This window comes from Vipera berus (genome assembly GCF_964194415.1).
Source record: "Vipera berus genome assembly, chromosome: 3".
Taxonomy (NCBI): Eukaryota; Metazoa; Chordata; class Lepidosauria; order Squamata; family Viperidae; genus Vipera; species Vipera berus.
The window spans coordinates 137,872,323-137,884,830 of NC_138204.1; the positions used below are offsets into that span (position 1 = coordinate 137,872,323).

Below are 12,508 nucleotides of genomic sequence, written 5' to 3' on the forward strand. Positions count from 1 at the left end.
GCCCATATATGGTAGACCTAAGTGATGTGATTCAATCTTCCTTAATATAGTGTTAATATTACAGTAAACTTACTTTATTTTATATTTTTTGAATGAATTGCAAATACATTACAGCAAATGGTAATTAAAATACCTCATTTTGAAAAAGGTTTACTATATGCCCTTACATGATTTTGTCCACATAAGTTCTACAGGAAATAATAAGAGCTGAAAAATCATTACCAAAGATTCTTCTTCCATTATGATGCTTTCATTCTCATTATGAAATTGCCACCAAGGAGTATACATTTTATAGCATATCGCCTTACTCTGAGTTCAGCAGCTTGTTTGATTGGTTACCCTATCACATCCCTGCATCTTAAGTAGACCTCTTAGCCAAGTGATGAATGAAAATCAATAAGCACATTACACAAGTGTTATGAAAAATGAACTCAAACTAGAATTAGTGGGCAGAATGTTCTGCTGTAGGTGGCATTTTGCAATCTCATTGCTATGCAGCCTGTCTTACAGCTCAACTGCAGTAATTTTGACCTTGTTTCTAGGTATAGGAACTTATACCTGAAGCAATATAACCTCTTATTATGCTTCACAAAGCTATGGTATCTTGGAACTGAGAAAGATGCATATTATTATGAAAACCATTATTTTAAAAGTAACTACAAAAAATGTTGCCTTTCCCAACAATGTTTTCTATGGAAAACCCTCTGTTCTGTAAACATATAGGGAACAAACATTCTTGATTTTTTTTAAAAAGAAGAAATTAGATGGAGAACAATAATGAATCAATGCAAAAACTCATAGTGCTTGCTTAGTTGTCCAGAAAATAGATTACATTGAAGTACTACCCTTCCAATTGTAACAATTCACAAGGAACTGTTTAGGCCAAATGTGTTTAACTTCAGCATTACAATAATAAAAACCAAGAAATAAAAACATTTTCCAGTGCCCTTATATTAGCAATAGAAGGTGTCCAAACTTAGAACCACGGTTTCTTTCAGGGATTGAGCGTGACTGTTCCTCCTCCCTCTTCAAACCTTCCAGGTACTGGGAAAGAAGCTCAACTGCACTTTCTGGTTGGTCTTGGTCAAGGTAAACATCACTAAAGTGCTGATAACAATCTTTGCTGTCAGTGGATCTCTCTCAGATGTTAAATAAGAATGGTGAGAGTACAAAGTTCCATGGCAACAGACACCTGATTTCTTGACCTTCCTCAGCAACTAGGAGAAGGTCTTCAAAGGAAAAAATAGTGAAATATAGTACCCCACATCCCAGATACCATGACTGACTGTATCTAGGGCAAGGTGAGAAGAGGAGTGGGAAGGTCATGGCCCAGGCTTTAATTATACATTGAAAGTGCTCTAAGCATTTTCTTTCTTGTGATCTGAGAATTATGGCCACTCCCCAAATGGTGACTGCTTCTGAGATGGCACCACACAGTTTCTCTATGGGAAGCCTATCGGCCACTTTGGCTGCTTGTCTTTTGGCAATACAATCAGCCAATCTGCTGTGTGGCCCTCCTACACAAGTGTTTCATGCCATCCTGGAATGGGCACCATCTGGGGAGTGACCACAATTCTCAGATCATGAGAACTATGCCTTCTTTCAAAATCATGCCTGCTTCTGGTACGCTACCACATGGTAGGAAGGCTGAGCAGTGCATTGGATACTTCCCCTTGAGAAAGGTGATAGTCAGTAAAGATCAGTGAAGTGAGACAATGGGGAGGGGAGGCAGAAGCGTGAGTGTGTGAGACCCAATGGAATGGGAAACTCGATGAGGAGTGTTTTAGTGGGTGGGGAAGGCCTTGTTAGCCAGGTATGAGCTGTTGAGGTGCTGCAGAGTGGGCCTGTGCCAGGCCTTCTGGGGCCTTCCCTATCCTGACATACTGACCTCAATGAGGAAAGCTAGATATAGGCACATGACTTAACAATTACTATGACTTACAACCATAATTCTGGGTTCATTTTTGGACATAAATCAAGGAACACCTATAGCCTATTGTTATTGAAACCTGTGGAATATGAGTGATAGATTCATTCATTCATAATGATTCCTACTAGTTTATTTGATGCAGCAAAGAACAAAGGGCAGCACATTCATGACCCTACTGTTTTCTGGCAGAGTATATGATAATATGATCAGTTGATTGCCCGTGTTTAGTTTTGATTATTTTAGCACATGAATTTATTTACATTGAACATACGATAAGTGTTGGACTAGAAAAAAATGATAATTCTTGGAAAGGTTAGTTGTGTTGGTTGACCACACTGGATAGATTTTCTAGCTTTTATGAGTGGCAGTTTCAGATACACTGTTATCCCTGATTATTATTATTATTATTATTATTATTATTATTATTATTATTATTATTATTATTATTATTATTATTATTATTATTATTATGTGGAGAAGATTTTCTCACATCATCACTTCTAACAGCCATTCTGCCTGATTAATTCATGAAACTGCCTAATTAATTGGGGCCCCTGAGGTATAAAATAGGTTGGAAGATATTTAAAACATCAATCAAAGTTATATAAAGACTTTTTGGTACCTAAGAAAATAGGAACGATCCCTTTCCATTTCAGATATAGGCCTGCCACAAATAGAGGAAATTTCAAACCAGACATAACCAAGTGCTGCTTAGAATCCATCTCTATTTTATAGCACTCTCTACACTACCAAATAAAACAAAGATTAGTGTATTTTTAACACTTCAAGTTGTTCAGTCTTATATGACTAAAATACCACAATCTGAAAATTTTAGTTTAAGGCAAGTTTTTTTTTTTAGAAATATACAGATATCAATTCTGGTATGACTTTACATAGTTGCAATACCAGTTCACTTGCATTACTGTCACAGATGGTGAATGAATATAATGATTTTTCTGAAGATAACAGAATTATTAAATATGTCATACTCTGAGGGAATCGAGGTGGATTGTCATTGATATCAGTCAGGGTGATGTTCACCATGGTGGTTCCTGATAATCCACCCATCTGGCCTCCCATATCTTTTGCCTGGATGACCACTTGGTACTGCTCTCGATTTTCTCTGCTCATATCTGGCAAAGCAGTCTTGATTATACCTTGTGGGGAGAAATAGAGAATAGAAGTAAAAGAAAATATGAAAGACAATATTCAAGTGGGTTTGTCCAGTTTAATGTTATAGTGAGGGAAAAAACAGGGGAGTCATATTTCACAGTATTTTCTAGCCTGGCATTAAAATCAATGTAATTATCTTTCTAACAAAACAGAAAACAGGCTAAAATGGCTACATATGTTAGAATAAAATGTGTGCTTGTGTGTGACAGAGAGAGAGAGAGAGAGAGAGAGAGAGAGAGAGAGAGAGAGAGAGAGAGAGAGAGATTTTGAAGCAAATCTTTGAGGACATAATACTGTAGGTAGGTATTTATAATCCTCTCCTAGATCTATATATGAAGCAATTGTATCATTTCAATATATAAAAGCACTTTCTAAATCAATCCTGCATGTAAACATTAAGCTATCACATGAGGAAAAAAAGACTTATTCTAATGTATCATATATTACATAGAAGAGAGGAAATGTGGCAATAACCGTTTGCAAACTGTAATGGCACAATCCAACTTATCAACCCTCAATTTATCATACTGTTGTCCATGTTGCATGTGAACAAGTCCTTCCTAAATCATTGTTAATACACAGGATGAAAATAAAACATGGGACTTGAGACAATAAGGAAAGAAACATGTTTATCCACCTAGTTCTACATTTCTCCCCATTATCTTTTTCATTCTTTTTATGCTGACTGAGCATTGCACAAATTCACTGTCATCTTTGCTATTACTGAAACTTCTCTTATTCCCCCTCCCAAAAAAACCCCCACATCATTATATATAAAACAGTTTTACAGTTTTAATGAATTGACTCAGAACTGAGTTATGGGGGGTGGAGGTGAAGATTTTGTTTTGTTTTGTTTATTGTGTCTTCTGTGGCACATTAGCTATTCCAAAATATCCTGCAACTTAATATATCCAGCAGCTGTGGCTTCGCATTCACCATGCTCATGTAAACAATTTGCAACTTATGCCAGATGACCAGGTTGATGAATCAACTGCTCTCCTGTAGATCATGGAAGGTTTTCAGTTTGGCTTATCTAAGAGATGATTTCCACAGCCAATTAAACAGGCTGATAAGGCTGGCATCTGCTGAAGTCTCAAAGTTGACAAACTATTGTTCCAGAAAAAAACACCATAAGAAAATTTTCAGTTTGCTTACCTCCATCCCCAAGCTAAGAAGAGTCATTAACCATTTTTGCCTAACAATATTCCACTCCATATCTTGAAATTAACAGTGAACATTCCAGCTGAAGAAGCATGTATAAGTCATTCAAAACAAAAGGTGCAAAAGTTTGAAAAACTCATTAAAGCTGTCAGTTCCATACATCATTGGAATCCAAAGCTCACGTAACAGAGGAAGTCAATGGATATTGGAAGTCAATAGATATTCTAACCTGTTTCTGGATCCACTGAGAAATATGGCTGACCCTGGAGGATGCTATATACAATTTTAGCACTGTTCCCATAATTAGAGTCATCAGCATCGGTCGCAGTTACTTGAATGACAGAAGTGCCTAAATAACGAGAAAAAAATGAAATTAAAGGGAAAAAAAGCTGTGCTGATAGAAGGCCATTGTAGGAATGACACTATTTATACTTTAAGATAAATGTAAATGAGTCCCATCTCTCTCTCTCTCTCTCACTCACTCACTCACTCACTCATTCTCTTTGCCAGATAGATGGTTTTGATTCAGAGTGTGTTCTAGATTCAGTTGAGAGCCCAAGAGCAATTATAGCATGTTGTAACACAAAAAATAATTTGGAAGGAGTTGATACAGTTGATACTCTGTCTGACTCAAGATCAAGTTCTGGACTGAAGACTAAGTTCTAATTGCAGCTGTTTTCCTTCAATATTAAGTGGCTGCTTTAAGAATCTGTTTTTAAGAAGTGTGGCTAATTAAAGACATATGCTGCAATATGTTTGCAACAATCTCTTTAAAACTACTTGGGTACATAACACTTAACCATTTATGGAAATCAGGACAACAAAACTGGTAGTAGACATTAGCTATGACATTGTTTTTAAAAAGTGAGTTTATTTACACATGTGTTTGGAAAGACATTTCCAAACCACTACATGGCCTTAAGAAAGTTCTGTACTTAATTTGTTTATAGTCAAAGAAACCTTGCTATGTGAGGCAATATAAGTATAAGCTAGAATAAGTATAAACTAGAATAATTCTCCCAATTTCACATGAAGCAAATTGGTAGATCTTTATTTCAACAATGGTGAACATTTCCTCATAGCAGAAAAGAGCAAAATAGTTTAAAGGTTGTAGCTAGCAATAGACTTACATAACACTTCACAGTGTTTTACAGCCCTCTCTAAGCGGTTTACAGAGTCAGCATATTACCCCCAACAATCTGGGGCCTCATTTTACTCATCTCAGAAAGATGGAAGGTTGAGTCAACCTTGATTTGGTGAGAATTGAACTGATGGCAGTTGGCAGAATTAGTCTGCAATACTGCATTTGAACCACTGTGCTACCATGGCTTATTATAGATAAGTAGTGTGATATCTATATCTACCCCAAAGAGATTGCAGTAGAAATGGCAGGTGTATAGCAAATGTTTTCAGGCACTAAACTTAAAGACAATTAACTTTTAAAGATGCTGCTAATTATACACTCCTATTTATTGGACACACAGAAGGAATTCATGGGCTATCACTCCTAACCGAGATGAAACATGTGTTTAGTCATGACTGTCTGCACTTTCAGGAAAGTAGTCAATATTGTCTTTAGAATTATTTGAACAATACTTTAATTGTTATGTATAAATATTTAGTAATGTTTTAACCATTTATATTATTTTTTTTTCTTTTTTGTATATCAGCCACCATTAGCACCCTAGGGATGGAATGAAAAGGTACAAGTGGAAGTTATTTTGTATTCCACCAGAACAATGTAAAAACCAATTAAACATTAATAGAAGCAACTAATAAAAACAACAGGACTTAAACCAATCTTATATTAAAAGTCATTCAAAGCCAAGTGAAGCAAATAAATGCTTTTTGCTGCTTGCCTAAATATCATTATGGACGAAGCTACTTTAAACTCCCTTGAGAGAGAATGGCATAATTGAGTTTTAGCTTCAGAAAAAAAGCAAAACCACTGACCTAAAGTGGAGGATCCCAAATGAGTTGAGATATGCAATTAAACTTGTCTGAAATGGCCTGGGGAAGGCCTTTTTTTCCCCCCATAACAACAAAATGTATCCCTAAATGTATTTAGTGTGAACCATTTTGTTACGAGAACATTAGTAATATTTTACTGTAGGAAAAAATGAACAAATTGATGTTCAGATAAATTCCAAACCTTTTATTTCTGTGGGGGTAGCTAAAGAATAACAAATCCCAATATCATACAGTATTTAGCCAACACCTGAATTTATTTAAAGTGTGATTCTTACTGATGGTTCTATGGCTTGACTAATTATAGCATGAAATGATGACTCTGAAATTGATAGTACATGTTACAGGGTTATTCATTCTTTTAAGCCAAAGGGCACCACTTCGGGTTTTTGTAAGAATATTTTTATTGCATCTTGCATCTGAATGTGGATGTTCATGGTTGAACAAAAAATATATACTCGGGATGTTAAAAGTACAGAAAAAGATTGCATCTGGGACATTAAAACTGAAACCATCAGAGGCAATTGTACATGCAAAAATATATATGCTAGGGCATCCTTCAGTCTTGAGAAACTATGGCATCGTGCTCTGGAAAGAGGTCCTAAAGAAGCATCTGATGTGGCTAAAAAGGCCAATTTGAGAGTGGCAGTCCCTTCCACACTGAGGGCAGATACAATCTGTCCCCTCTCCAGCCCCCAGATTTCAATGGTTCTGGGAATGCCTCTTTGCCTCAGCCTGCCGCACAAGTGTCTCTTTGAATTGGAGAAGGCCATGCTCCATATTTAGCCTCCAAGCAGAGCAATCAGAGGTCAAGGTTTCCCAGATGTTAATGTCCATTCCCAAGGCCGTTAGATCCCTCTTGCAGATATCCTTATATCACAACTCTGGTCTCCCTCTGGGGCTCCTTCCCTGCACTAGTTCTCCATACAGGAGATCTTTCGGAATCTGACCATCAGCCATTCTCACAACATGCCCAAGCCAATGTAGACATCGCTGTTTCAATAGTGTATACATGCTAGAAATTCCAGCACATTCCAGGACTGCGCTATTTGGAACTTTGTCATGACAGGTGATGCCAAGAATACATCGGAGACAGCACATATGAAAGATGTTTAACTTTCTCTCCTGCCATGTGTAAAGGGTCCAAGACTCACTGCAGTACAAGTGTGTGCTCAGGAGACAGGCTCTACAGACCTGGATCTTTGTATGTTCTGTCAGCTTCTTATTAAGCCATACTCAAGTTAGTCTGGAAAATGTGGTGGCCACTTTACCAATACATTTATTCAGCTCACTATCTAAAGAAAGAGTGTCGGAGATGGTTGAGCCGAGGTACACAAAGTCATGGACGACCTCCAGTTCTTGTGCAGAGATTGTAATACAGGGAGGTGAATCCACATCCTGACCCATGACTGTTTTTTTTTTCAGGCTGATTGTTAGCCTTGCTAAAACAGTCCATAAATTGTTGAAGGTCTTCGGCAGAGTGAGCAGTAACGACAGCATCGTCGGCAAAGAGGAAATCCTGTAGGCATTTCAGCTGGACTTTAGACTTTGCTCTCAATCTAGAGAGATTAAAGAGTTTTCCATCTGATCTGGTCTGGAGATAAGTACCCTCTGTTGCAGTTCCAAAAGCGTTTTTGAGCATGACAGCAAAAAAGATCCCGAATAAAGTTGGCATGAGGATGCAACCCTGCTTCACTCCACTTCGAATGTCAAAGGAATCTGATGTTAAGCCATCAAAAACTACAGTGCCCTTCATTTCCTCATGAAAGGACCTGATGATGTTGAGGAGCTGAGGTGGACATCCAATCTTGGGGAGAATTTTATAAAAGCCGTCCCTACTAACCAAGTCAAAAGCCTTCTTAAGATCTATGAAGGCTACGAAAAGTGGCTGTCTTTGTTCCCTGCATTTCTCCTGCAACTGTCTAAGGGAAAATACCATGTCAGTAGTGGACCTGTGTTTCTGGATAGACTCTCTCTGCAAGCACCTGGAGCCTCTTCAGTACGACATGGGCAAGCAGCTTCACTACAACACTGAGAAGAGAGATGTCACGGTAGTTGTTGCAGTCACCCCTGTCGCCTTTGTTCTTGTACAGTGTGATGATATCTGCATCCCTCTAACAAAGACAGAAGATTTCATGCAGTTTGGTGGGGATGTTCTCTTTGCAGCACTTCAGAATTTTGGCAGGGATGTTATCTTTCCTGGGTGCCTTGCCAGAGGCAAGGGAATCCAGGGCCGCATTTAGTTCTTCTAAAGTTGGTTCACTGTCAAGCTCCTCCAAGACAGGCAGGCACTCAATATTATTATTTAATGCTTCTTAAGTTACCCCATTTTCTCTGGAATATAACTCAAAGTAATGCTGCACCCAGCATGCCATCTGCTGTGCTTGGTCCTGGATAAATTCGCCTGTAGCAGACTTCAGAGGGGCAGATTTCTTCTGTGTTGGACCTAAGGCCTGCTTGATGCCATTACACATCCCCTTGATGTTGCCTGTGGCAGCTGCTATCTGGATCCAAGAGCAAAGCTGCAGCCAATAGTTGTTAGCACATCTCCTGGTGGTCTGTTTGACTTTGCTACGAGCAGCTTGCAGAACCTGTAGGTTGTGCTCCCTGGAACAGGCTTTATGTGCAATTAGAGCTCTCCTTTTTTCCTCGATGGCTGACGTCAGCTCCTCCAAATGGGCTTCAAACCAATCTGATGTCTTTCTGATCTCTTTACCAAATACTGACAAGGCAGTGTTATAAACAGCATTCCTCAAATATTCCCATCGTTCAGATATGTTTGCTTCAGCTGGGCCTGGGAGAGTTTCCTTGAGTGCTTGTGCAAATTCCTCCACTTTGCCCTGATTGTGGGTCTTACTGATGTCAATTCATGGTCTTCCTTCCTTCCTTGAGTGATGCAATCTCTTTGTTTTCAGTTTTATTTTGCTGCACACCAAGGAGTGGTCTGTATCACAATCAGCGACCTGGTAGCTGTGTGTGATTGTAATACTGAGAAGGTTGGAGTGCCTGGTAAGAATCATGTCAACCTGGTGCCAATGCTTCAATCTTGGATGTCTCCAAGAGACTCTGTGTTGAGGCTTTGTAAACCAAAGTCTTCAGTAAAGATAAGAAATATTTTAGAACCATATACAGTAAATCCAGTTAGATTAAGGTTATTCTTTCAGTGTTTTATTTCTCCTGGTTAGTCAGTCATCACTATTCTTAGAGGGTGGGATAGAAGTTCCCTTCCCTCTCTCCTCACAGGGGGGAAGATACTTCAGGCAGCTTTTACAAGAAAAGAAAATACTTAGGATTGAAGAAAGGTTTAGATCTCACGCAGTTTCATCCTCACTACTTTAGAAGTGCCTGATGGTAAGTTTGACTTCGGCTGTATGCAGCCTAGTAATGGGCCATATTTCTACGGCCGGTATTTTGTCCGCTGGTTTGGAGGGCTGCCCCGGATTGAGTGGAGGGGCTACCACCCTCCTGCAAACAAGTGGTGGTCCCCTCCTTGCTTGTTGCCCCTACAGGGTGACTCTCAACCCTTTCCAGGGTCCCCCAGTGGACAACACCGAATGCGGAAGATGGAGCTTCCCTTTCAGTGGCTGCAGCAGCCTTGATGGCAAACCGTAAGTCCAACATTTATTTTAGTTTCAAGCATTGGTAATCTTATATACAAATTGGTGTAGGAAGCCCTAGAAGGAGACAATAACAAACTACTTTGAAATCTTCCCAAGAAAATTGCAGTTCCAGGTGACAACAATGACTATACCACAATCTCTTTAAAAAAAGAATCTGTCTCTGTCTATCACTTTTGAACACCAAAGTTACAATAATTGTTCCTGTTTTAATTCCAATGCTAGTTGTTTTAAAGCTGTATTTTCATTCCAGCCACTTTTATAGTTGGGATTGTGATTTAATGTTATGTCAACAAACTTCAAGCACAAATTTCATATCACATGCTCCTTTTCCATTATTGGTTTAAGATGATGGTAATGATAAAGTCAAATGATAAGGTTATCAGGTAATACCATGTCTCATTTACTTAAAATAATAAGCTAAAATGTATATGACCTGTGATGATAGCTGCTCAAGATTCAACCGGTGGTGGTGATCAATTTAACATGCTTTCCAAAAGAATAAATATAATAATGTTGTTATTTATTTATGCCAGTGCCACTTTTCATGACATACTGTCATGAAAATTTGTATATATATATATATATATATATATATATATATATATATATATATATATATATATATAGTAAAGGTAAAGGTTCCCCCGCACATGCGTGCTAGTCGTTTCCGACTCTAGGGGCCGGTGCTCATCTCCGTTTCAAAGCCGAAGAGCCAGCGCTTGTCCGAGGACATCTCCGTGGTCATGTGGCCGGCATGACTAGACGCCAAAGGCGCACGGAACGCTGTTACCTTCCCACCGTAGTGGTCCCTATTTGTCTACTTGCATTTTTACGTGCTTTCGAACTGCTAGGTGGGCAGAAGCTGGGACGAGTAACAGGCGCTCACTCTGCTACGCGGCACTCGGGATTCGACCCGCCAAACTGCCGACCTTCCGATCGACAAGCTCAGCGTCCTAACCCACTGAGCCACCGCGTCCCTTTATATATATATATATATATATATATATATATATATATATATATATATATATATATATATATATATATATATATATATATATATATATATATATATATATATATATATATATATATATATATATATATATATATATATATATATATATATATATATATATATATATATAAAGTAAATACCTGGGTTACAAAACAGAGGTTTTAGCAGGGCTTTTTTTCCATTTTGGATTGTGGAGATATACACTCCTGCCCCCCTTACAACTATGCTGTAAATTTTTTCTTAGTTTTCTGTGAGCAGATTTCATTTCTCCCTCAGGAGATTAAAGATAATTCCTTTGGATGGAAAGCTCCCTAGGCAGACTATGAGGTAGACTACTCTAATCTTCTCATCTTGGTGAGGTTATTTCAAGATGGAGTACAATGTCTTTTCTACATGTTGTCAGTGAAAAATTACTGCAACTTCCAGAGGATATTATAAGAGAAACATTTCTTTTCCTCAGCAAACTTCATAATGCTGTTAACCTCCATCATATCCTTCCAGGTTTATATTCCCCAAACAGAATGGTATAGGAATGGTGTTCCAATTAATTTACACTAGCAATTTCACTTATTTAAAATTCTATTTTAGTACAAATAGGATAGTAAGGCTAAAACATATTGAGTGACTGTGACCCAAATGACAGCATATTTAATTTAAGCTTTAACGTAGCCATCTTCCTTTTACCTTTCCAGGATCTACCTGTTGATTTTAGAGAAGTACCGTATATACTTGAGTATAAGCCGAATTTTTCAGCCCACTTTTTGGGCTGAAAAATTCCACTTCGGCTTATACTCCAGTCAACAAAAAAACTTACCGAGGACTTGTGCGCGGCCGAGGCTTTGGTGCTTCCGGGATCGTGCGCACCTCTCCCAAGCCACCGCCGTCCGAGACCTGCCGAAGTTTGGGGAGGTTTGGGGAGGCGCGCGCGCACCTCCCCAAACCTCCCCAAACGGCAGGTCTCCGTTCCTCCACGCCCTGCCTGCCTGCTTCTTTCCGCAGCGGAAAGAAGCAGGCAGGCAGGGCGCGGAGGAACGGAGACCTGCCGACGTTTGGGAAGGTTTGGGCGCCTCCCCAAACCTCGGCAGGTCTCCGTTCCTCCTGCCGACGTTTGGGGAGGTTTGGGCGCCTCCCCAAACCTCCCCAGGTCTCCGTTCCTCCGTGCAGACCTGCCGACGTTTGGGGAGGTTTGGGCGCCTCCCCAAACCTCCCCAAACGTTGGCAGGTCTCCGTTCCTCCTGCCGACGTTTGGGGAGGTTTGGGCACCTCCCCAAACCTCCCCAGGTCTCCGTTCCTCCGCACAGACCTGCCGACGTTTGGGGAGGTTTGGGCGCCTCCCCAAACCTCCCCAAACGTCGCGCAGACCGGCCGACGTTTGGGGAGGCGCCCAAACCTTCCCAAACGTCGGCAGGTCTGCGCGGAGGAACGGAGACCTGGGGAGGTTTGGGAAGGCACCCAAACCTCCCCAAACGTCGGCAGGAGGAACGGAGACCTGCCGACGTTTGGGGAGGTTTGGGGAGGCGCCCAAACCTCCCCAAACGTCGGCAGGTCTGCGCGGAGGAACGGAGACCTGGGGAGGTTTGGGGAGGTGCCCAAACCTCCCCAAACGTCAGCAGGAGGAACGGAGACCTGGGGAGGTTT

At 40.0% G+C, this 12,508-nt stretch overlaps 1 protein-coding gene across 1 annotated transcript in view; it reads right to left on the reverse strand.

Annotated features, from left to right (window-relative positions):
* The window catches only part of CDH9 (cadherin 9), a gene marked incomplete at both ends in the record, with an annotated part of 110,328 nt that overhangs the window by 41,827 nt on the left and 55,993 nt on the right, over positions 1-12,508 (reverse strand). Inside the window, 2 exons of the mRNA XM_081324642.1 lie at positions 2,920-3,087; positions 4,494-4,613. Of these exons, the coding sequence (XP_081180768.1) occupies positions 2,920-3,087; positions 4,494-4,613 (288 nt within the window). The remainder of the gene's footprint in view (positions 1-2,919; positions 3,088-4,493; positions 4,614-12,508) is intronic.